Raw genomic sequence first — 22,196 nt, 5'->3', positions numbered from 1 at the left:
TTGGCAGACGCTTTTATCCAAAGCGACTTACAGTGCACTTATTACAGGGACAATCCCCCTGGAGCAATATGGAGTAAAGTGTCTTGCTCAAGGACACACTGGTGGTGACTGCTGGGATCGAACCAGCAACCTTTGATTACCAGTTCAGTGGTTTAACCCACTAGACCACCATCTCCATAAATCTACTTCATTATATTGTTTTATTATCACTGTTACCATTTATTATGAACTTGTATAAGGATCCCATCCGAGCAGCTAAAAAAACAACATTTAGAGAAGTATATGTCTTTAATTAGAAAGAAACAAGTATTTGTAGTCCTAAAGTTAAAGAACTACAGTATCCGGAGCGCGTCACGGTTTCCGCGAGGACTGTTGGCGTGAATGAAGATGGCGGCGTCCGGCAGCGAGCACGCGACTGTTATTCCAGGAGGTTTTACAGGTATTTCTAATACAATGTTAACAATAAATATATCGCCTTTGGGTTCGGAAGGGGCCGCAAGTCTTTATAACTAAAACAAACGATGTAAATGAAAACATCGCGAGATGACCTGATTCAGAATGTGTTTGGTCTCACTGCACAGTATACGCGGACTACAGACAGACAGACAGACACAGACAGACAGACAGACAGACAGACACAGACAGACAGACAGACACAGACAGACAGACAGACAGACAGACAGACAGACACAGACAGACAGACAGACAGACAGACAGACACAGACAGACAGACACAGATAGACAGACAGACTGTGTTTCAGCTCTTTACAGAAACTCTTTTGTGGTTTGTTTTGTTTGTCAGTGTTGTCACTGAAGTTCAGAGAAGAAGATGCTGCAGCTCATCAGCTGTGTGTTAAAGAACATCGAGTCCGATCCGAGAAAAACATCAACAGACCTCAAGACAGAACACTCTTCATCCTCAACATCCCTCCATACTGCACACAGGTACACAACACACACACACACACAACAGAACACTCTTCATCCTCAACATCCCTCCATACTGCACACAGGTACACAACACACACACAACAGAACACTCTTCATCCACAACATCCCTCCATACTGCACACAGGTACACAACACACACACAACAGAACACTCTTCATCCTCAACATCCCTCCATACTGCACACAGGTACACAACACACACACAACAGAACACTCTTCATCCTCAACATCCCTCCATACTGCACACAGGTACACAACACACACACACACAACAGAACACTCTTCATCCTCAACATCCCTCCATACTGCACACAGGTACACAACACACACACACACACACACACACACACAACAGAACACTCTTCATCCTCAACATCCCTCCATACTGCACACAGGTACACCACACACACACAACAGAACACTCTTCATCCTCAACATCCCTCCATACTGCACACAGGTACACAACACACACACAACAGAACACTCTTCATCCTGAACATCCCTCCATACTGCACACAGGTACACAACACACACACACACAACAGAACACTCTTCATCCACAACATCCCTCCATACTGCACACAGGTACACAACACACACACAACAGAACACTCTTCATCCTCAACATCCCTCCATACTGCACACAGGTACACAACACACACACAACAGAACACTCTTCATCCTCAACATCCCTCCATACTGCACACAGGTACACCACACACACACAACAGAACACTCTTCATCCTCAACATCCCTCCATACTGCACACAGGTACACAACACACACACACACAACAGAACACTCTTCATCCACAACATCCCTCCATACTGCACACAGGTACACAACACACACACAACAGAACACTCTTCATCCTCAACATCCCTCCATACTGCACACAGGTACACAACACACACACAACAGAACACTCTTCATCCTCAACATCCCTCCATACTGCACACAGGTACACAACACACACACAACAGAACACTCTTCATCCTCAACATCCCTCCATACTGCACACAGGTACACAACACACACACAACAGAACACTCTTCATCCTCAACATCCCTCCATACTGCACACAGGTACACAACACACACACACACAACAGAACACTCTTCATCCTCAACATCCCTCCATACTGCACACAGGTACACAACACACACACAACAGAACACTCTTCATCCTCAACATCCCTCCATACTGCACACAGGTACACAACACACACACACAACCAACACACACACAACACACACACACACACACAACAGAACACTCTTCATCCTCAACATCCCTCCATACTGCACACAGGTACACAACACACACACACAACAGAACACTCTTCATCCTCAACATTTCTCCATACTGCACACAGGTACACAACACACACACACAACCAACACACACACAACACACACACACACACACAACAGAACACTCTTCATCCTCAACATCCCTCCATACTGCACACAGGTACACAACACACACACACACAACAGAACACTCTTCATCCTCAACATCCCTCCATACTGCACACAGGTACACAACACACACACACAACAGAACACTCTTCATCCTCAACATCCCTCCATACTGCACACAGGTACACAACACACACACAACAGAACACTCTTCATCCTCAACATCCCTCCATACTGCACACAGGTACACAACACACACACACACAACAGAACACTCTTCATCCACAACATCCCTCCATACTGCACACAGGTACACAACACACACACAACAGAACACTCTTCATCCTCAACATCCCTCCATACTGCACACAGGTACACAACACACACACAACAGAACACTCTTCATCCTCAACATCCCTCCATACTGCACACAGGTACACAACACACACACAACAGAACACTCTTCATCCTCAACATCCCTCCATACTGCACACAGGTACACAACACACACACAACAGAACACTCTTCATCCTCAACATCCCTCCATACTGCACACAGGTACACAACACACACACACACAACAGAACACTCTTCATCCTCAACATCCCTCCATACTGCACACAGGTACACAACACACACACACAACAGAACACTCTTCATCCTCAACATCCCTCCATACTGCACACAGGTACACAACACACACACACACACAACAGAACACTCTTCATCCTCAACATCCCTCCATACTGCACACAGGTACACAACACACACACACACAACAGAACACTCTTCATCCTCAACATCCCTCCATACTGCACACAGGTACACAACACACACACACACACAACAGAACACTCTTCATCCTCAACATCCCTCCATACTGCACACAGGTACACAACACACACACAACAGAACACTCTTCATCCTCAACATCCCTCCATACTGCACACAGGTACACAACACACACACAACAGAACACTCTTCATCCTCAACATCCCTCCATACTGCACACAGGTACACAACACACACACACACAGCAGAACACTCTTCATCCTCAACATCCCTCCATACTGCACACAGGTACACAACACACACACACACAACAGAACACTCTTCATCCTCAACATCCCTCCATACTGCACACAGGTACACAACACACACACACACAACAGAACACTCTTCATCCTCAACATCCCTCCATACTGCACACAGGTACACAACACACACACACAACAGAACACTCTTCATCCTCAACATCCCTCCATACTGCACACAGGTACACAACACACACACAACACACACACAACACACAAGCACACAACCAACACACACACACAACACACACACACACAACAGAAAACTCTTCATCCTCAACATCCCTCCATACTGCACACAGGTACACAACACACATACACAACCAACACACACACAACACACACACACACAACAGAACACTCTTCATCCTCAACATCCCTCCATACTGCACACAGGTACACAACACACACACACACAACAGAACACTCTTCATCCTTAACATCCCTCCATACTGCACACAGGTACACAACACACACACAACAGAACACTCTTCATCCTCAACATCCCTCCATACTGCACACAGGTACACAACACACACACAACAGAACACTCTTCATCCTCAACATCCCTCCATACTGCACACAGGTACACAACACACACACAACAGAACACTCTTCATCCTCAACATCCCTCCATACTGCACACAGGTACACAACACACACACACACAACAGAACACTCTTCATCCTCAACATCCCTCCATACTGCACACAGGTACACAACACACACACACACACACAACAGAACACTCTTCATCCTCAACATCCCTCCATACTGCACACAGGTACACAACACACACACAACAGAACACTCTTCATCCTCAACATCCCTCCATACTGCACACAGGTACACAACACACACACACACAACAGAACACTCTTCATCCACAACATCCCTCCATACTGCACACAGGTACACAACACACACACAACAGAACACTCTTCATCCTCAACATCCCTCCATACTGCACACAGGTACACAACACACACACAACAGAACACTCTTCATCCTCAACATCCCTCCATACTGCACACAGGTACACAACACACACACAACAGAACACTCTTCATCCTCAACATCCCTCCATACTGCACACAGGTACACAACACACACACAACAGAACACTCTTCATCCTCAACATCCCTCCATACTGCACACAGGTACACAACACACACACACACAACAGAACACTCTTCATCCTCAACATCCCTCCATACTGCACACAGGTACACAACACACACACAACAGAACACTCTTCATCCTCAACATCCCTCCATACTGCACACAGGTACACAACACACACACAACAGAACACTCTTCATCTCAACATCCCTCCATACTGCACAGGTACACAACACACACACACAACAGAACACTCTTCATCCTCAACATCCCTCCATACTGCACACAGGTACACAACACACACACACACACACACACAGAACACTCTTCATCCTCAACATCCCTCCATACTGCACACAGGTACACAACACACACACACAACAGAACACTCTTCATCCTCAACATCCCTCCATACTGCACACAGGTACACAACACACACACACACAACAGAACACTCTTCATCCTCAACATCCCTCCATACTGCACACAGGTACACAACACACACACAACAGAACACTCTTCATCCTCAACATCCCTCCATACTGCACACAGGTACACAACACACACACAACAGAACACTCTTCATCCTCAACATCCCTCCATACTGCACACAGGTACACAACACACACACAACAGAACACTCTTCATCCTCAACATCCCTCCATACTGCACACAGGTACACAACACACACACACAACAGAACACTCTTCATCCTCAACATCCCTCCATACTGCACACAGGTACACAACACACACACACACAACAGAACACTCTTCATCCTCAACATCCCTCCATACTGCACACAGGTACACAACACACACACAACAGAACACTCTTCATCCTCAACATCCCTCCATACTGCACACAGGTACACAACACACACACACACACAACAGAACACTCTTCATCCTCAACATCCCTCCATACTGCACACAGGTACACAACACACACACACAACAGAACACTCTTCATCCTCAACATCCCTCCATACTGCACACAGGTACACAACACACACACAACAGAACACTCTTCATCCTCAACATCCCTCCATACTGCACACAGGTACACAACACACACACAACAGAACACTCTTCATCCTCAACATCCCTCCATACTGCACACAGGTACACAACACACACACACAACAGAACACTCTTCATCCTCAACATCCCTCCATACTGCACACAGGTACACAACACACACACACAACAGAACACTCTTCATCCTCAACATCCCTCCATACTGCACACAGGTACACAACACACACACAACAGAACACTCTTCATCCTCAACATCCCTCCATACTGCACACAGGTACACAACACACACACAACAGAACACTCTTCATCCTCAACATCCCTCCATACTGCACACAGGTACACAACACACACACACACAACAGAACACTCTTCATCCTCAACATCCCTCCATACTGCACACAGGTACACAACACACACACAACAGAACACTCTTCATCCTCAACATCCCTCCATACTGCACACAGGTACACAACACACACACACACAACAGAACACTCTTCATCCTCAACATCCCTCCATACTGCACACAGGTACACAACACACACACACAACAGAACACTCTTCATCCTCAACATCCCTCCATACTGCACACAGGTACACAACACACACACACACAACAGAACACTCTTCATCCTCAACATCCCTCCATACTGCACACAGGTACACAACACACACACACAACAGAACACTCTTCATCCTCAACATCCCTCCATACTGCACACAGGTACACAACACACACACACAACAGAACACTCTTCATCCTCAACATCCCTCCATACTGCACACAGGTACACAACACACACACAACAGAACACTCTTCATCCTGAACATCCCTCCATACTGCACACAGGTACACAACACACACACAACAGAACACTCTTCATCCTCAACATCCCTCCATACTGCACACAGGTACACAACACACACACAACAGAACACTCTTCATCCTCAACATCCCTCCATACTGCACACAGGTACACAACACACACACAACAGAACACTCTTCATCCTCAACATCCCTCCATACTGCACACAGGTACACAACACACACACAACAGAACACTCTTCATCCTCAACATCCCTCCATACTGCACACAGGTACACAACACACACACACACACAACAGAACACTCTTCATCCTCAACATCCCTCCATACTGCACACAGGTACACAACACACACACACACACAACAGAACACTCTTCATCCTCAACATCCCTCCATACTGCACACAGGTACACAACACACACAACATAACACTCTTCATCCTCAACATCCCTCCATACTGCACACAGGTACACAACACACACACACACACAACAGAACACTCTTCATCCTCAACATCCCTCCATACTGCACACAGGTACACAACACACACACAACAGAACACTCTTCATCCTCAACATCCCTCCATACTGCACACAGGTACACAACACACACACAACAGAACACTCTTCATCCTCAACATCCCTCCATACTGCACACAGGTACACAACACACACACAACAGAACACTCTTCATCCTCAACATCCCTCCATACTGCACACAGGTACACAACACACACACAACAGAACACTCTTCATCCTCAACATCCCTCCATACTGCACACAGGTACACAACACACACACACACAACAGAACACTCTTCATCCTCAACATCCCTCCATACTGCACACAGGTACACAACACACACACAACAGAACACTCTTCATCCTCAACATCCCTCCATACTGCACACAGGTACACAACACACACACACACAACAGAACACTCTTCATCCTCAACATCCCTCCATACTGCACACAGGTACACAACACACACACACAACAGAACACTCTTCATCCTCAACATCCCTCCATACTGCACACAGGTACACAACACACACACACACAACAGAACACTCTTCATCCTCAACATCCCTCCATACTGCACACAGGTACACAACACACACACAACAGAACACTCTTCATCCTCAACATCCCTCCATACTGCACACAGGTACACAACACACACACAACAGAACACTCTTCATCCTCAACATCCCTCCATACTGCACACAGGTACACAACACACACACACAACAGAACACTCTTCATCCTCAACATCCCTCCATACTGCACGCAGGTACACAACACACACACACAACAGAACACTCTTCATCCTCAACATCCCTCCATACTGCACACAGGTACACAACACACACACAACAGAACACTCTTCATCCTCAACATCCCTCCATACTGCACACAGGTACACAACACACACACAACAGAACACTCTTCATCCTCAACATCCCTCCATACTGCACACAGGTACACAACACACACACACACACAACAGAACACTCTTCATCCTCAACATCCCTCCATACTGCACACAGGTACACAACACACACACAACAGAACACTCTTCATCCTCAACATCCCTCCATACTGCACACAGGTACACAACACACACACACACAACAGAACACTCTTCATCCTCAACATCCCTCCATACTGCACACAGGTACACAACACACACACACAACAGAACACTCTTCATCCTCAACATCCCTCCATACTGCACACAGGTACACAACACACACACACACAACAGAACACTCTTCATCCTCAACATCCCTCCATACTGCACACAGGTACACAACACACACACAACAGAACACTCTTCATCCTCAACATCCCTCCATACTGCACACAGGTACACAACACACACACAACAGAACACTCTTCATCCTCAACATCCCTCCATACTGCACACAGGTACACAACACACACACAACAGAACACTCTTCATCCTGAACATCCCTCCATACTGCACACAGGTACACAACACACACACAACAGAACACTCTTCATCCTCAACATCCCTCCATACTGCACACAGGTACACAACACACACACAACAGAACACTCTTCATCCTCAACATCCCTCCATACTGCACACAGGTACACAATACACACACAACAGAACACTCTTCATCCTCAACATCCCTCCATACTGCACACAGGTACACAACACACACACAACAGAACACCCTTCATCCTCAACATCCCTCCATACTGCACACAGGTACACAACACACACACAACACACACACACACAACAGAACACTCTTCATCCTCAACATCCCTCCATACTGCACACAGGTACACAACACACACACACACACAACAGAACACTCTTCATCCTCAACATCCCTCCATACTGCACACAGGTACACAACACACACAACATAACACTCTTCATCCTCAACATCCCTCCATACTGCACACAGGTACACAACACACACACACACACAACAGAACACTCTTCATCCTCAACATCCCTCCATACTGCACACAGGTACACAACACACACACAACAGAACACACTTCATCCTCAACATCCCTCCATACTGCACACAGGTACACAACACACACACAACAGAACACTCTTCATCCTCAACATCCCTCCATACTGCACACAGGTACACAACACACACACAACAGAACACTCTTCATCCTCAACATCCCTCCATACTGCACACAGGTACACAACACACACACAACAGAACACTCTTCATCCTCAACATCCCTCCATACTGCACACAGGTACACAACACACACACACACACAACAGAACACTCTTCATCCTCAACATCCCTCCATACTGCACACAGGTACACAACACACACACAACAGAACACTCTTCATCCTCAACATCCCTCCATACTGCACACAGGTACACAACACACACACACACAACAGAACACTCTTCATCCTCAACATCCCTCCATACTGCACACAGGTACACAACACACACACACAACAGAACACTCTTCATCCTCAACATCCCTCCATACTGCACACAGGTACACAACACACACACACACACAACAGAACACTCTTCATCCTCAACATCCCTCCATACTGCACACAGGTACACAACACACACACAACAGAACACTCTTCATCCTCAACATCCCTCCATACTGCACACAGGTACACAACACACACACAACAGAACACTCTTCATCCTCAACATCCCTCCATACTGCACACAGGTACACAACACACACACACAACAGAACACTCTTCATCCTGAACATCCCTCCATACTGCACACAGGTACACAACACACACACAACAGAACACTCTTCATCCTCAACATCCCTCCATACTGCACACAGGTACACAACACACACACAACAGAACACTCTTCATCCTCAACATCCCTCCATACTGCACACAGGTACACAATACACACACAACAGAACACTCTTCATCCTCAACATCCCTCCATACTGCACACAGGTACACAACACACACACAACAGAACAGCCTTCATCCTCAACATCCCTCCATACTGCACACAGGTACACAACACACACACACACACAACAGAACACTCTTCATCCTCAACATCCCTCCATACTGCACACAGGTACACAACACACACAACATAACACTCTTCATCCTCAACATCCCTCCATACTGCACACAGGTACACAACACACACACACACACAACAGAACACTCTTCATCCTCAACATCCCTCCATACTGCACACAGGTACACAACACACACACAACACACAAGCACACAACCAACACACACACAACACACACACACACAACAGAACACTCTTCATCCTCAACATCCCTCCATACTGCACACAGGTACACAACACACACACACACAACAGAACACTCTTCATCCTCAACATCCCTCCATACTGCACACAGGTACACAACACACACACAACAGAACACTCTTCATCCTCAACATCCCTCCATACTGCACACAGGTACACAACACACACACTGCACACAGGTACACAACACACACACTGCACACAGGTACACAACACACACAATGCACACAGGTACACAACACACACACTGCACACAGGTACACAACACACACACTGCACACAGGTACACAACACACACACTGCACACAGGCAGGTTTGTCAGTGGTCTTTGTGGCAGAGCTGAAACATGTGCACAGATAGCTTCATGCAGTAACTTAAGTTCAGTGCACTTATTAGACATCACAAGACACTGCTGATCTGCTGATGACTTTATTTAGTTCTGAGCATATTGAGATGTGTGTGTATTCTCACAGTTGTTGTGTTGTGTTGTTGTTAGAGTGTGGTCACAGATATGTTCCAGCAGTTTGGAGCAATCGAGTCTGTAGAGCTGTGTGAGAGACCAGGAGAGAGTAAATCCAGCTCCAGTAACCTGTCCAAACTCTTCAGACCTCCAGAGAAATATGTAACGCACACACTCACTCACACACACACACACCATAACACACCGAGGAACATCACATTACACTGACTAATGTGTGTGTATGTGTGTAGTGTTTCAGAGTGGGGTATGTGGTGTTTAAAAAGGCCTCCAGTGTGACAGCAGTGAAGTGTCACCCACAGAGCAGCCCACTCATCGTCTCCACTAAAGAACGGCCCGTCAAAACCGGCATTGACAGTGAGTCACACCCACAAGTGTGTGTTTGTGTTGTGTGACATCACATAATGATGATTGTGTACCTGTAGAGTGGATCGAGCAGTATTCACAATCAGTGATTCCAGGTCAGACTCTGCAAACAGCCGTCGATGACTTCATGAATGAGTTTGACAGACAAAAGAAAGAGGTGACATCACAGACACGCTTAGAAATGCTTCACTGTGATTGGTCAACTGATCGACCTCTGACCTCGCTTCATTTGATTGCCCTTTGATCATGGATGAGGTGTGTTTGTTAGGAGGAGCGTCTGAAGGTGGCGGAGGAGGTGGAGGAGGAGGAGGAGCAGGAGGAGGAGGAGGAGGAGGGCTGGGTCAAAGTGAAGAAGGGCATTCGTGGCGTTAAGGCCCGCCCACACAGCCAGGCGGCCAATGAGAAAACGCTTCGGAAAGAAAAAGCCAAGAGCGAACGGAAGGAGCTGGTGAACTTTTACTCGTGGCAGCACAGAAACACTCAGAAAGAACGTAAGTGATGACAGGCCCGTAGCCCACCCCTCACCCTCAGAGGGGCAGAATTAAGTTTTGTTTGTTTATTATTGTAGCCTGATAAAAAAGTCTCTTTTAAATCACAAACCTTGTTACATTTGGGGAAGTCTTTTTATTTGAAAGTCCCTGTTAACAGGAAGTTGCGATCATTTTTACTTCTGTATTTTGACGCATTTCTGAGTTAAAAGCCATTTCTGATGAGAAAAATTGTGGGCGTAGCTTTCGTCGTTCTCTGCGATTTGATTGGATGTATAAAAACAACCGTTGCATTTTGAAATGGAACTGGCAGCCGACTGACAGTTAAAGGGGAGGAGTTAATATAGATCTCTGGACAGAACCTGCCTTGTGTTGTTCTGGGACATTTGATGAAAAAAACACATTTTGTGCATAACATTACAATATTACTGATTGTTGACATGCCAGAAGACAAGATAATCCAGCACAACATTTGAGCATAAAAAGTCACCAAAAATGAACCTCATAATTAAATAGTAAATGTGGGGAAAGGGCGAAAGGTCCACTTCTTGAGAAGAAGGACCACTAGGCTGGCTACAGGTCTAATGTCCCCTGCTGACCTGTCACTCATCCATGTGTTTCAGATCTCGCTGAGCTGAGGAAGAAGTTTGAAGAAGACAAACAGAAAATTGCTTTACTGCGAGCGCAGAGGAAATTCAAACCCTACTAACAAACATTTACCCACATTCCCCTGCACGCTATACTTATAACATATGACATCATCTCTGTTAACACAAACTCTGAAGGCGTTCTGTTGAATTTTCCTATTTGTGTGAGTTTTTTGTACTACAGTTGTTCTAAATTGTGCGACTTAAATAAAGAAGTTTAAACCCCACTCTCAAATACTCTAAGCTTTCTGATGTCAAAATCTAAACATCAACAAAACTCTCATGACATCACTACACTTTTACTATAATTAAAGTATCTTTACATCACCGTAGTACATATGAGTGCAGTATTTACTACAGTTTACTTCAAGAAATCAAATGAATCATATTAAACACTACAAATATTTTTTTCATGGTGGCTTCATCCACCATCAATGATGTCATTATTTGTTTTGGACTGTCTGTGTTTTGCCTGTAAATTTTAAGTCCCACTGCATAACATCATTTTATCACTTAAACTCGTGTTTAAGCATTAAGGTAGCTCATGTAGAAGTTTTGTTCTGTGATGATCATTTCTTCATGCCTTAAAATTACTTTAATGGAACTGTACAGCCTTGCTTATTCATGAATAAGGACTTTAGTCCCCGCCTCCATTCAATCATGTGAGCTCTGTGCATTGATTATAGTTAGGCTGGAATACACTACAAGAGTATTTGTGATGCATCCGCCTTGAATAAATAAAAAAACTACAAGACTTTTCAAATCTAAGCCTATTAAAAAAAAGACAATTGACTAGACTAGGCATCACACACTTGCAGACTTTTTGAAAGTTTGTAGAGAAAAACAGGGCATCACACACTACGCGATAAAATCTGATAAAAGACTTTCTGCAACAAGTCCAGATTGAAAATGTGAGCAAAAGTCTTGTAGCCTGACAGGTAACCTGCTGCAGAACTAGTTTCCCCGCATACACTGCCATAGCAACTGAGTTCAAACTAATTTAAGTTTACTTTATGAAACCAAATCGACTGACAATAGGTCTGAGTTAAGGCTGAAATTCACCACAAGACCTTTGCTCAGATTTTCTGGACATGTTGCAGAAAGTCTGTGTCTGTGTGCAGATTTGATCAGTTCATGTGTTTCTATCTGAAACTTTCAAAAAGTCTGCAAGTGTGTGATGTAAGGCAGCTGGAAAAGTCCTAAGATCTAAGGTTGTTTGTGATGCTAAGACAGAAAACAATCAAACCCCATTTGTTGCTAGATTCTGAGGAATGATATCCTTCCCTCCCCTCAGGGGTTTTTGATGCCCAGGAATTGAACCCCCTCTTCTTATCACACCTCTCCCCTTCATCTCTTCACGCCCTGATCACTTGGAAAATGCTTACGCTTTATTCTGTGTATATCATTTATTGTCATAGTATGAAGTTTTGATGATTCATGTTTGGTATTGTTTTAAAGGTCATGGTGTGATGGCTAAAAAGGTCTAGTTCTTTCAAATCTAACAGAGTATATTAAAACTGTTTAACTCTAATGCATCACCTGCACTCCTCAAAGAGGTGTGACTTTCTCAGGGAAGCCTGTTTACATATAGATTGAGATCTCATTTGATGTTCTCTTCATGGAATCCTGTTTACATGTAGATTGAGATCTCATTTGATGTTCTCTTCAGTGACGAGAAAACAAACAAATCAAGTTTCTCGCTGACCATTGGCTTTGTTACATCTGGGTATATAAGGTGAATTGGCAAAAGACTCACTGAAGCTTCTGTAAACAGAACTTCCCACACTGCAAATGTGTGTCTCAATTTTACCAGGTATGATAAACTTTGTGGTTTTATTTTATTCTTATACTAAGTTAATAATCTTTGCTTATTAAATAAGAAATTTCTTTGTATATGCATTCTATGATTTTAATTAATGTTGTGCCTGCCTGGTATAATAAATTGTTATTGTTGATATTATCTGAATTCTTCAAAGTTTGTTATTACAAATAGATTGAAAGGAACCCGTTCTGTTACCGCAAAATCGATGTGTCAGGATAGGTAGGGCTAGAATATACTAGATTTTTATTATAAAAGGAGCATTGCTAAAGCTCACATGATTTCCACCTATCATCTGGCCTAGCAAATTGCATGATCGTGACTAAAATAACTATTGTTATGTTTCTGAGCAAGCATATCGCGGCCAAACTTAATGATATTAGTTTACCTGACAACCTCTGACTAGAGATCAGAACTGACCGTTTTGTGTCCGTGAGATCCATGAGCCCGGCCGGCGTGAATCTCTGAGCGACTGCAGGTCCCAATCGAGAGAATAACTATATATCATAAATATTAAAGTATGGAGATTTATAGATAAATTAACTTTGATCAACAGGTACACTTGAGATGACATATAAGTTATTTTATATTATATTGAAATTGGAGTCAGATCGGTCTTAACCACAGAGTCAAATAAATTGAACTATATTGTAACAGTTCTTAAATAACTTCATGTAGAAATCACTGAGGAGAAGCAGAACACGAGATCCCTTAAACCACGACATTGGATTCCGTCGTTTGGCCAGTGATGTCTAGATTTTTTTAATCGGTTCGGATTTTAAAAGTCTTGTGGTGTATTACAGCCATTAATAAAATAAAATACCTAAGGCCCAGTTCTGGTTTAAGCTCATCTCTGTCTGGGAAACCGCTCCATACACGAATAAGCAACATTAAAACCTTGACTTTCACCACAGGGAGACTTTATTTATTTATTTATTAATGCTTTATTGAACATTTTGTTATAACAAAACAATGTTACAACAGAAACTTAACATTAATGAAAAGAGAGAAAATAAAACATTACCATGGCTCGAAACAGACAAGACAAAAAAATAAATAAAATAATAAAACAAAGGTTAGGGTTAGGGTATATTGTATTTAGAGAGAAATTCTGAATACCTTATTGAAGAGCTGGCCAACATTGAATATTCCATCACTGAACCATTGTTTCAAGAACAAAGACCTATTTTTAAATAGAATGTTTTTATTATTCCAGATGTAACATCGATGAGGGGAAAAGTTATGTTTGTACATAAGAGTCCAAGCAAAAAGAGCCGGTTTGTGAAAATCAGAGAGCTTGAGGGGAAGTTTTTTAATATCATAATTGCACATTAAAACCAATTTTATGCCACCAAATTGTGAAAATGCAAATTAGGGGAATTAGATTCCAAATAGAAGTAGGGTTATTGAGAAATCGACTGAGCCAGTTGATTTTAATTGAATTATTCATTGTTTTGCAATCAATGAAGTTTAATCCACCCTTATTGTGAGAATTTATTAACACAGATTTCTTAAGATAATGAGGTTTGTTTTTCCATAGAAAATTATAGCATTCCATCGATTAGTTTACATGTGGACTTATCAATGTACAATGACTGCGCAGCATACGCGAGGCGAGACAGACCCTCCGCTTTAACAAATAATCCCCTACCTGAGGTTATCTTTAATTATCTGTATACCCAAATATGTGACACGTTTTAACAGCAATACCATTGATTGAAGACGCTGAACAATTTTTAAGGGAAAAGAATTCACATTTTTTAAGATTAGGAGAGACTTTAAGGGAGACTTTATTTAATGTCGAGACGCTTCGTGCGTGGTGACGTCACAGCACATGTGATCGGTGCGTCTCAGGAAGGGGCGGAGTCTCACAGTGCAGGAAGAGAAGTGCGCAATTGTTTTTCGAGCTCATCTGTCATAGATTAAACACATTTAATAAACACACTCTCTCAAACACACACACACAGACACACACCAGAATACACTCGATATGGCGCTGAACAGCAATCACCATCCTAACGGAGGAGTTCTGATCAACACCGGAGAAAGGTACACACACACAAACATCACATGATTCACACAACATCACATAATACTAACAACACAACACTAACAACATAGATAACAAACATCTTTACTATTATATCATAAAATATACAACAACACACACACACATTACTATAATGTACAGTAACATACACACTTACTCAATGTATACACACACACACACAGATCATTCTGAGACTTCTATACGATGATGGTGATTATTTGATGTGATTTTGTTTGTGTGTGTCAGGATGTATTCATTGTATTAATTTATTTTTACATGCCAAATAACTGTGTTTGTTTATATAGTGATTTTTCAGCCTAATAGGAGTGTTACATATTGGTAAAGGGTTTGTGCGTGCGTGTGTGTGTGTGTGTGTGTGTATACCTCCTCAATGTTGTGTTTCATAAGCTTGGATGTTTTCTGAAGCAGAAGCGAGTGTTTGTCAATACAGTGTGACATCACTTCCTGTCTGCGTTCCCCTCTTTCAGCATCTTACGAGACTGTAAAAACGTGGAGCTCTCCTTCAGTGATGTCACTCCCAAGAACGAAGTCTTCAGGGGAACCAAGAAGGGCTCCGTCTACCTCACCCAATACAGAGTAATGAATCATCTACGGTCACCCACTGAATTCTGGGTAATCAGTGCCCAGACTCATGTGTGTGTGTGTGTGTTTCAGGTGTTGTTTGTGAGCAGTCACATGAAAGAGAAGTTCTGCTCCTTCATGTTTCCGTATTACCTGATGAAGAACTGCAGTATTGAACAGCCCGTGTTTGCTGCAAACTACATCCAGGGCCTGATCAAAGCTGAGGCCGGAGGTACGCCCCTTACCCAGCATGCACCTGGCTTTGTGTACCACATCACTTTTGAATGGAATACTTAGGTGTCATAAGCCGATTTGTTTGTGCAGCGCCACAATGAGTGTGTGTGTTTGTGTCAGGTGGCTGGGAAGGTCAAGCAAACTTCAAGATGTGTTTCCCGAGTGGAGGCGCCATCGAGCTGGGACAACATCTCTTTAAACTGGCCAGTAACGGTGAGACATTCATCATGAGCGATGTCACAAGCCGTGTACTTTCAGATCATGGTTTATGACGGTGTCTTGACGTGTGTGTGTGTTTTGCAGCGTCTCGGGCCCCTGTGAGTTATAACAGTAACGGAGCGTTCGGATTGGCCGGAGGGATGAATGGATACGCGAGTCCCGTCATGCCGCAGCCGTACCCGTATCCCAGCATGCCACAGGCCGGCTTCACCCACCCCCCAGGTCACCTGCTCTCAGACATCTTTTAAAGAACGTTCTGTGTGTCGTCAATGACATCTCCTGTAACGTGTGTGTGTGTGTGTATTCCAGGTGTGTATCCCAGTGCTCCTGTGTACATGCCCCCGCCCCCCCCATACCCCGGACCTCCTCAGGACTGGTGTGTCCCTCCAGGTACAAACACTTTCAGCTCAGACACACAGCACTGATTCAGAGAGTGGGCGGCTCACTGGGTGTCGGTCTTCTCTTCTCTTTCTCACAGTCGCTCCGGGTAACGCCAAGGCTGCAGAGGCGGCCAGCAGTGCCTTTTACAATCCCAGCAACCCTCACGGCGTCTACATGCCCACGGTGAGACACATGCTCAGCTCAGTGCTCACACAGTCAAGCTTTTGTGGTGTTGTTTTCATGTTTGTTCCTACATGTTCTTCAGGATCAACCTCCTCCGTATTATCCACCAGAATACCCAAACAAGAAGAACAACTGAAGCACGTCTTCATGATGTCATCTGAATGTGTGTGTTGGATACAGACACACTTTTATATTTCCATTAACAAGACACAGATTTCACTCTAATTTAACAATTAACCCTTTCTAGGATTTCTGTTTCTGCTAACGGTGCATATCTGTCATGATGTAATAATAATAATAATAATATGATGTAATCCAGATGTAATGCTTTTGAGATTTTGTACACTTAAGATAAAAATGAATCATTTTCTCTCTCGATGACTTCAGAGTGCGTGTGTGTGTAAGAAGTGGCGTGTAAACGATGTGTATTCTTATTTTTGAACTGGACGGTTGTTTAATAAATACGAGAAATCTACACAGTAGGCTACAACAAATGTTTTGTGCTCAGACTGAAAGTGCTTCAGTTTTCAAGTTTGCGCTCAGAGAAATCAAATATTTTGCTTAGTGCTGTAAGAGAACACAGGGATGCTGACACTAAACCCGCTCTGATCTCGGAGGTCTTTTGGCTCACGTCAGTATTTATTCATGAGATAAATGAACTCAGAAACAAACACAGGCAGAGCTACATACAACGTGCGAACAACCTGACAACATAACAATGAGGTGAAAAGATTATTGACAAGATTTGTGATCGACTGTGGTGTGCAGAGATAATATCGATGATATTGTGCGAGACCAGCAGAACACACGTGTGTTGAACATAAGATGTTGATCCATATTTAAAAAAAACACTTCAACCCTTATATTCATCTTGAAAATGATCAGATTTGCTTCTCATCTGTTTGATGCTCCATGCGTGCTACTTTTAAATAAATAAAGGTTACACAATTAAAAAAGAATTGTGACTTGTGTGTTATTGCAAGTCTTGTGAATAATAATGTGCCATATTTTTTTACCAGTGATATTAGACTTGACAGTAAATCTTCAGTGCAGTTCATCATATTGAAATATATTTGCATTGATTTCATCAGGACACCCAAAGCTTCATTAATATAAACATGATTAACATCATTCTCAGAATTCAACGTCAACTAATGTCTTCATTCTAAGCAAAAACACAAACAAATGGTTCCCAGCTCATTTCAGATTCATTATGTCATGTTGTTAAATTGATAGCTCACTCACATCAGATCTGTCATCATTTATTTATCCTCACCTCTCTTCATTAGAGCATAAAATGATATTTTGAAGAATCTTGATAATCAACACTGAACCCTTTGCATGAACACAAAACCACTGAGACATTTCTCCAAATATCTTCTTTTGTGCTCCACTGAAGAAAGGCAGATTTACAAACACATCTTCAGTGATGATGAATGAAACTGAGGACAGAATTGAGAAGAGACTGAGAAACTTTGCATTAATAAACTTCCTATAAAACAGCAACATCACTCAATATCAATATTTTAAAGTGAATTTTATTCATAGATTTGTACAAGCTTATACTACAAATCAGTCAACACACACACACACACACACACAAGTGTTCGTGTGGTGTTCACGTCTCCCAGCCCTTCCCTCCGGGTTGTGTCGGGAGTCGCAGTCCCACCAGTCCGGCCATCTGCGCGGTGTCTCGCTCTCCTCGCGCGTGATACACCTCGTGCAGCTGCAGGTGCTCTCGAGTGGATGTCAGCAGACACTGGTACGTACACGCGGTGTGAAGAGCGTCCATGCGCTCGCGGCAGTACTGCGCACCTGTCACCTGAAACGCGCACGCGCACAGACACGTGTGTCACTCAATGCAGCACTTTGTTTCACCACTTGAATGAATAAAGAACAATGGCATAATAATTACTACATCATAAAACATAACATTCACTAAACATACAACATATACACCTTGAACTCAGCAGAACTCGATAAAACATCATTTCTTGATGAGATTATTACTGCAAAGCTGCTCTTTGTGTAAAGTGCTATAGAAGTCAAGTGGTTCTCTGAGGAGACATGTTCATCTTGACACACATTATAAAGCCTGAATGTCACATGTTAGACAAGCCAAACATGTCAGTCTGTCATCACCAGATAAACGGTATCCTACAAACTCCAGCACATTTCATAATGACCCAAAATCAACAACAATGGAAATGTTTGTTCGATTACTTCGATTTAAAACCAAACATCATGTGTTTATTGTGTTGGTAGTTTTTATTAATGAATGAAAACATCCCAACTGCAAAAGAACTGTTCAGTCAAAACTTATGCTGGATGTCGACTGACACAAATCACTCAATACTTCAAAATCAAAGATGACGCCTGCTGTCACATCACCCGATAGACATCGACTCAAAGATTAAGGACATTATTAAACTGCGACAAATGACGTTGGATTTTCCACATTATTTTTGACTTTATTTGTTACATTTACTCACGATATTTCTATTATATTCTTCTGACTGTTTGTGAAACAGAAAAGTCGCCCGACATGAACTGATTTCTGGGGGGTTGTGTGTAGTGTTTTACAGGAAAGATATAAATATCGGTAAAGTCAAGACAACCTTTATAACAATCATTAACCAAAACACTCATTATGAATTGACGCGACGACGGTCACGAGCTGCATGCTTGTGTACATAAACAGTCATAACGCGCACGCGCACACACACACACACGCACACACACACACACACACGCACGCACACACGCACACACACGCACTGTTATCGCGGTATTACCTGATTTCTTCTGAACTGATCCAGCACATATTTATAAACGATTGTGTGTCTGTAACCGGAACCCTTCATGAGCCGAATCTCTCTCAATATACCGCGGCACGCGCGCAGTGGAGAGGTCACAGCCGCCATCACGAACGGAGACAGACAGACGGAAACAGTCAAACACTGAGAAACAGACAAACCACTGGACAGACAGAACTAGTCAAACATAGATCAACCGAACCAAAGAGGGCCTCGCAACAAGTCCTTAAATACTAAAACAAATCATTTAAGAACCTATGACACGACAGAAAGGTTTCAATAATATATCACTCTTTTACATGTTAGTTTTAAATGTGGAATACACTCCTTTCCTCGCGGTTGTCATTGTGAAGGTTGAATGTGTTCATGTGAGTGTCTCTGCTGCCCTCTGCCGGTGAGCACAAGGGATAGAACTCACACTTTATCACTGCTTAGTGTATGTCTTATATACGATAACTGACTCTTAACCAATTGATAAAAGCAAAATAACGATCAAATTAAGGAGGTATCGCAAACAGTTTTGCATAGAATAGATCCTGTTAACCTTGTTTTAGAAAAGTTTAAACGTGACATTTCATATTGTCATATTTCTGTGAATTTGGTGTTGGCCGGAAAGAGAACTTATTTTACATCTGTTTTACCATTGTATCTGTTCAAGATTATTTTGGAACGACTTGGAAAAAGTATATAAATAGAAAATTGGGAGGTATGGTGGAAATTAGTGTTTTGTATTTTGTCATTTTTTTAAATTATGATTTGCAAAGTAATGAACAATACATTATACATTTAAGTATTATATGAGGTAAATATCATGTGCATAAAACGAAGTAAACATTATGTAAACCGAACATATCACATTTTACATTTACATTTAGCATACCCTATTATTCAAAGCGACTTACAGGTTGGGTATGGAAGCAATTGGAAGAGCATAAGTACAACAAAAGCATAAGTGCAATCAAAAAGAAGACTGGTCTCATATAGCCTAACACAGTATACGGAACCTTTTTTTTTTTAAAGTAGAGAGTAGAGAAGAAAATAGGGTCAGAACAGATCAGTCAGATGTTGGCGGAAGAGATGTGTTTTCAGACGTTTCTTAAAGATGGCTACAGAATCTGCAGATCTTGTAGCAGTGGGCAGATCATTCCACTTGGGTGGAACAGATCCGGAGAAGGTGCGCGAGAGAGATTTTTTACCTTTATGGGATGGCACCACAAGACGTCGTTCGTTTGCAGAGCGTAGGGATCTGGCAGGTACATATGTCTGCAGTAGCGAGTGAAGATAAGGTGGTGTATCGAACCAGTGGTGGTCTTGTAGGCCAGGAGCAGAGTCTTGAATTTGATGCGAGCGACTATAGGGAGTCAATGTAGCTTAATGAATAGAGGAGTGACGTGTGCTCTCTTCGGTTCATTAAAGATAACTCTTGCCACAGCATTCTGGATCATCTGTAGAGGTTTGGTTGTGCAAGCTGGAAGTCCAACCAGTAGCACATTGCAGTAGTCCAGTCTGGAGAGGACCAGAGCCTGCACTAGGACTGGGCGGTGCTGGCAACTTGATCTGTGAAATTGAGCTGATCATTCTGGAGCTTTCTGGAAGATGTGATGGTTGATGAGCCCATGGAATGGGGAGGTTGTGATGAGTCTTTGTGATGGTCCTTCATCCAGAGCGAGATG

At 43.1% G+C, this 22,196-nt stretch overlaps 3 protein-coding genes across 3 annotated transcripts; 2 read left to right on the top strand and 1 right to left on the bottom strand.

The window, feature by feature from the left end:
* The first annotated feature begins 364 nt into the window (after nucleotides 1-364).
* LOC130426250 (ribosomal RNA-processing protein 7 homolog A-like) lies at nucleotides 365-12,466 on the top strand. Its single transcript, XM_056752924.1, has 7 exons — nucleotides 365-439; nucleotides 803-945; nucleotides 10,757-10,882; nucleotides 10,972-11,095; nucleotides 11,164-11,261; nucleotides 11,373-11,595; nucleotides 12,216-12,466. Exons 1-7 carry the CDS (start codon nucleotides 382-384, stop codon nucleotides 12,299-12,301), a joined length of 858 nt encoding a protein of 285 aa, XP_056608902.1. The 5' UTR covers nucleotides 365-381; the 3' UTR covers nucleotides 12,302-12,466.
* Nucleotides 12,467-15,915: 3,449 nt separating this feature from the next.
* On the top strand, nucleotides 15,916-18,182 carry LOC130426253 (WW domain-binding protein 2-like). Its single transcript, XM_056752929.1, has 8 exons — nucleotides 15,916-16,107; nucleotides 16,597-16,705; nucleotides 16,784-16,922; nucleotides 17,045-17,137; nucleotides 17,228-17,365; nucleotides 17,453-17,533; nucleotides 17,622-17,707; nucleotides 17,790-18,182. Exons 1-8 carry the CDS (start codon nucleotides 16,049-16,051, stop codon nucleotides 17,841-17,843), a joined length of 759 nt encoding a protein of 252 aa, XP_056608907.1. The 5' UTR covers nucleotides 15,916-16,048; the 3' UTR covers nucleotides 17,844-18,182.
* A 1,045-nt stretch (nucleotides 18,183-19,227) lies between these two features.
* On the bottom strand, nucleotides 19,228-20,664 carry LOC130426260 (protein FMC1 homolog). Its single transcript, XM_056752936.1, has 2 exons — nucleotides 20,503-20,664; nucleotides 19,228-19,529 (listed from the first exon to the last, which is right to left on the bottom strand). Exons 1-2 carry the CDS (start codon nucleotides 20,629-20,631, stop codon nucleotides 19,326-19,328), a joined length of 333 nt encoding a protein of 110 aa, XP_056608914.1. The 5' UTR covers nucleotides 20,632-20,664; the 3' UTR covers nucleotides 19,228-19,325.
* Between the last annotated feature and the right edge of the window lie 1,532 nt (nucleotides 20,665-22,196).

The sequence above is a fragment of the Triplophysa dalaica genome, chromosome 7 (genome assembly GCF_015846415.1).
Source record: "Triplophysa dalaica isolate WHDGS20190420 chromosome 7, ASM1584641v1, whole genome shotgun sequence".
Lineage (NCBI taxonomy): Eukaryota > Metazoa > Chordata > Actinopteri > Cypriniformes > Nemacheilidae > Triplophysa > Triplophysa dalaica.
Note: the sequence above shows the minus strand (reverse complement) of the source record. Positions and strands in the feature narration are given on the sequence as shown.

Coding starts and splice junctions, on each gene's coding strand:
- LOC130426250 (XM_056752924.1), top strand. CDS start 382: ATGAAGATGGCGGCGTCCGGCAGCGAGCACGCGACTGTTATTCCAGGA. Junction 946..10,756: donor TCCCTCCATACTGCACACAG/GTACACAACACA, acceptor TGTTGTTGTTAG/AGTGTGGTCACAGATATGTT. Junction 11,596..12,215: donor CAGAAACACTCAGAAAGAAC/GTAAGTGATGAC, acceptor CATGTGTTTCAG/ATCTCGCTGAGCTGAGGAAG.
- LOC130426253 (XM_056752929.1), top strand. CDS start 16,049: ATGGCGCTGAACAGCAATCACCATCCTAACGGAGGAGTTCTGATCAAC. Junction 17,138..17,227: donor CTTTAAACTGGCCAGTAACG/GTGAGACATTCA, acceptor TGTGTTTTGCAG/CGTCTCGGGCCCCTGTGAGT. Junction 17,708..17,789: donor ACGGCGTCTACATGCCCACG/GTGAGACACATG, acceptor CATGTTCTTCAG/GATCAACCTCCTCCGTATTA.
- LOC130426260 (XM_056752936.1), bottom strand. CDS start 20,631: ATGGCGGCTGTGACCTCTCCACTGCGCGCGTGCCGCGGTATATTGAGA. Junction 19,530..20,502: donor ATCAGTTCAGAAGAAATCAG/GTAATACCGCGA, acceptor TGCGCGTTTCAG/GTGACAGGTGCGCAGTACTG.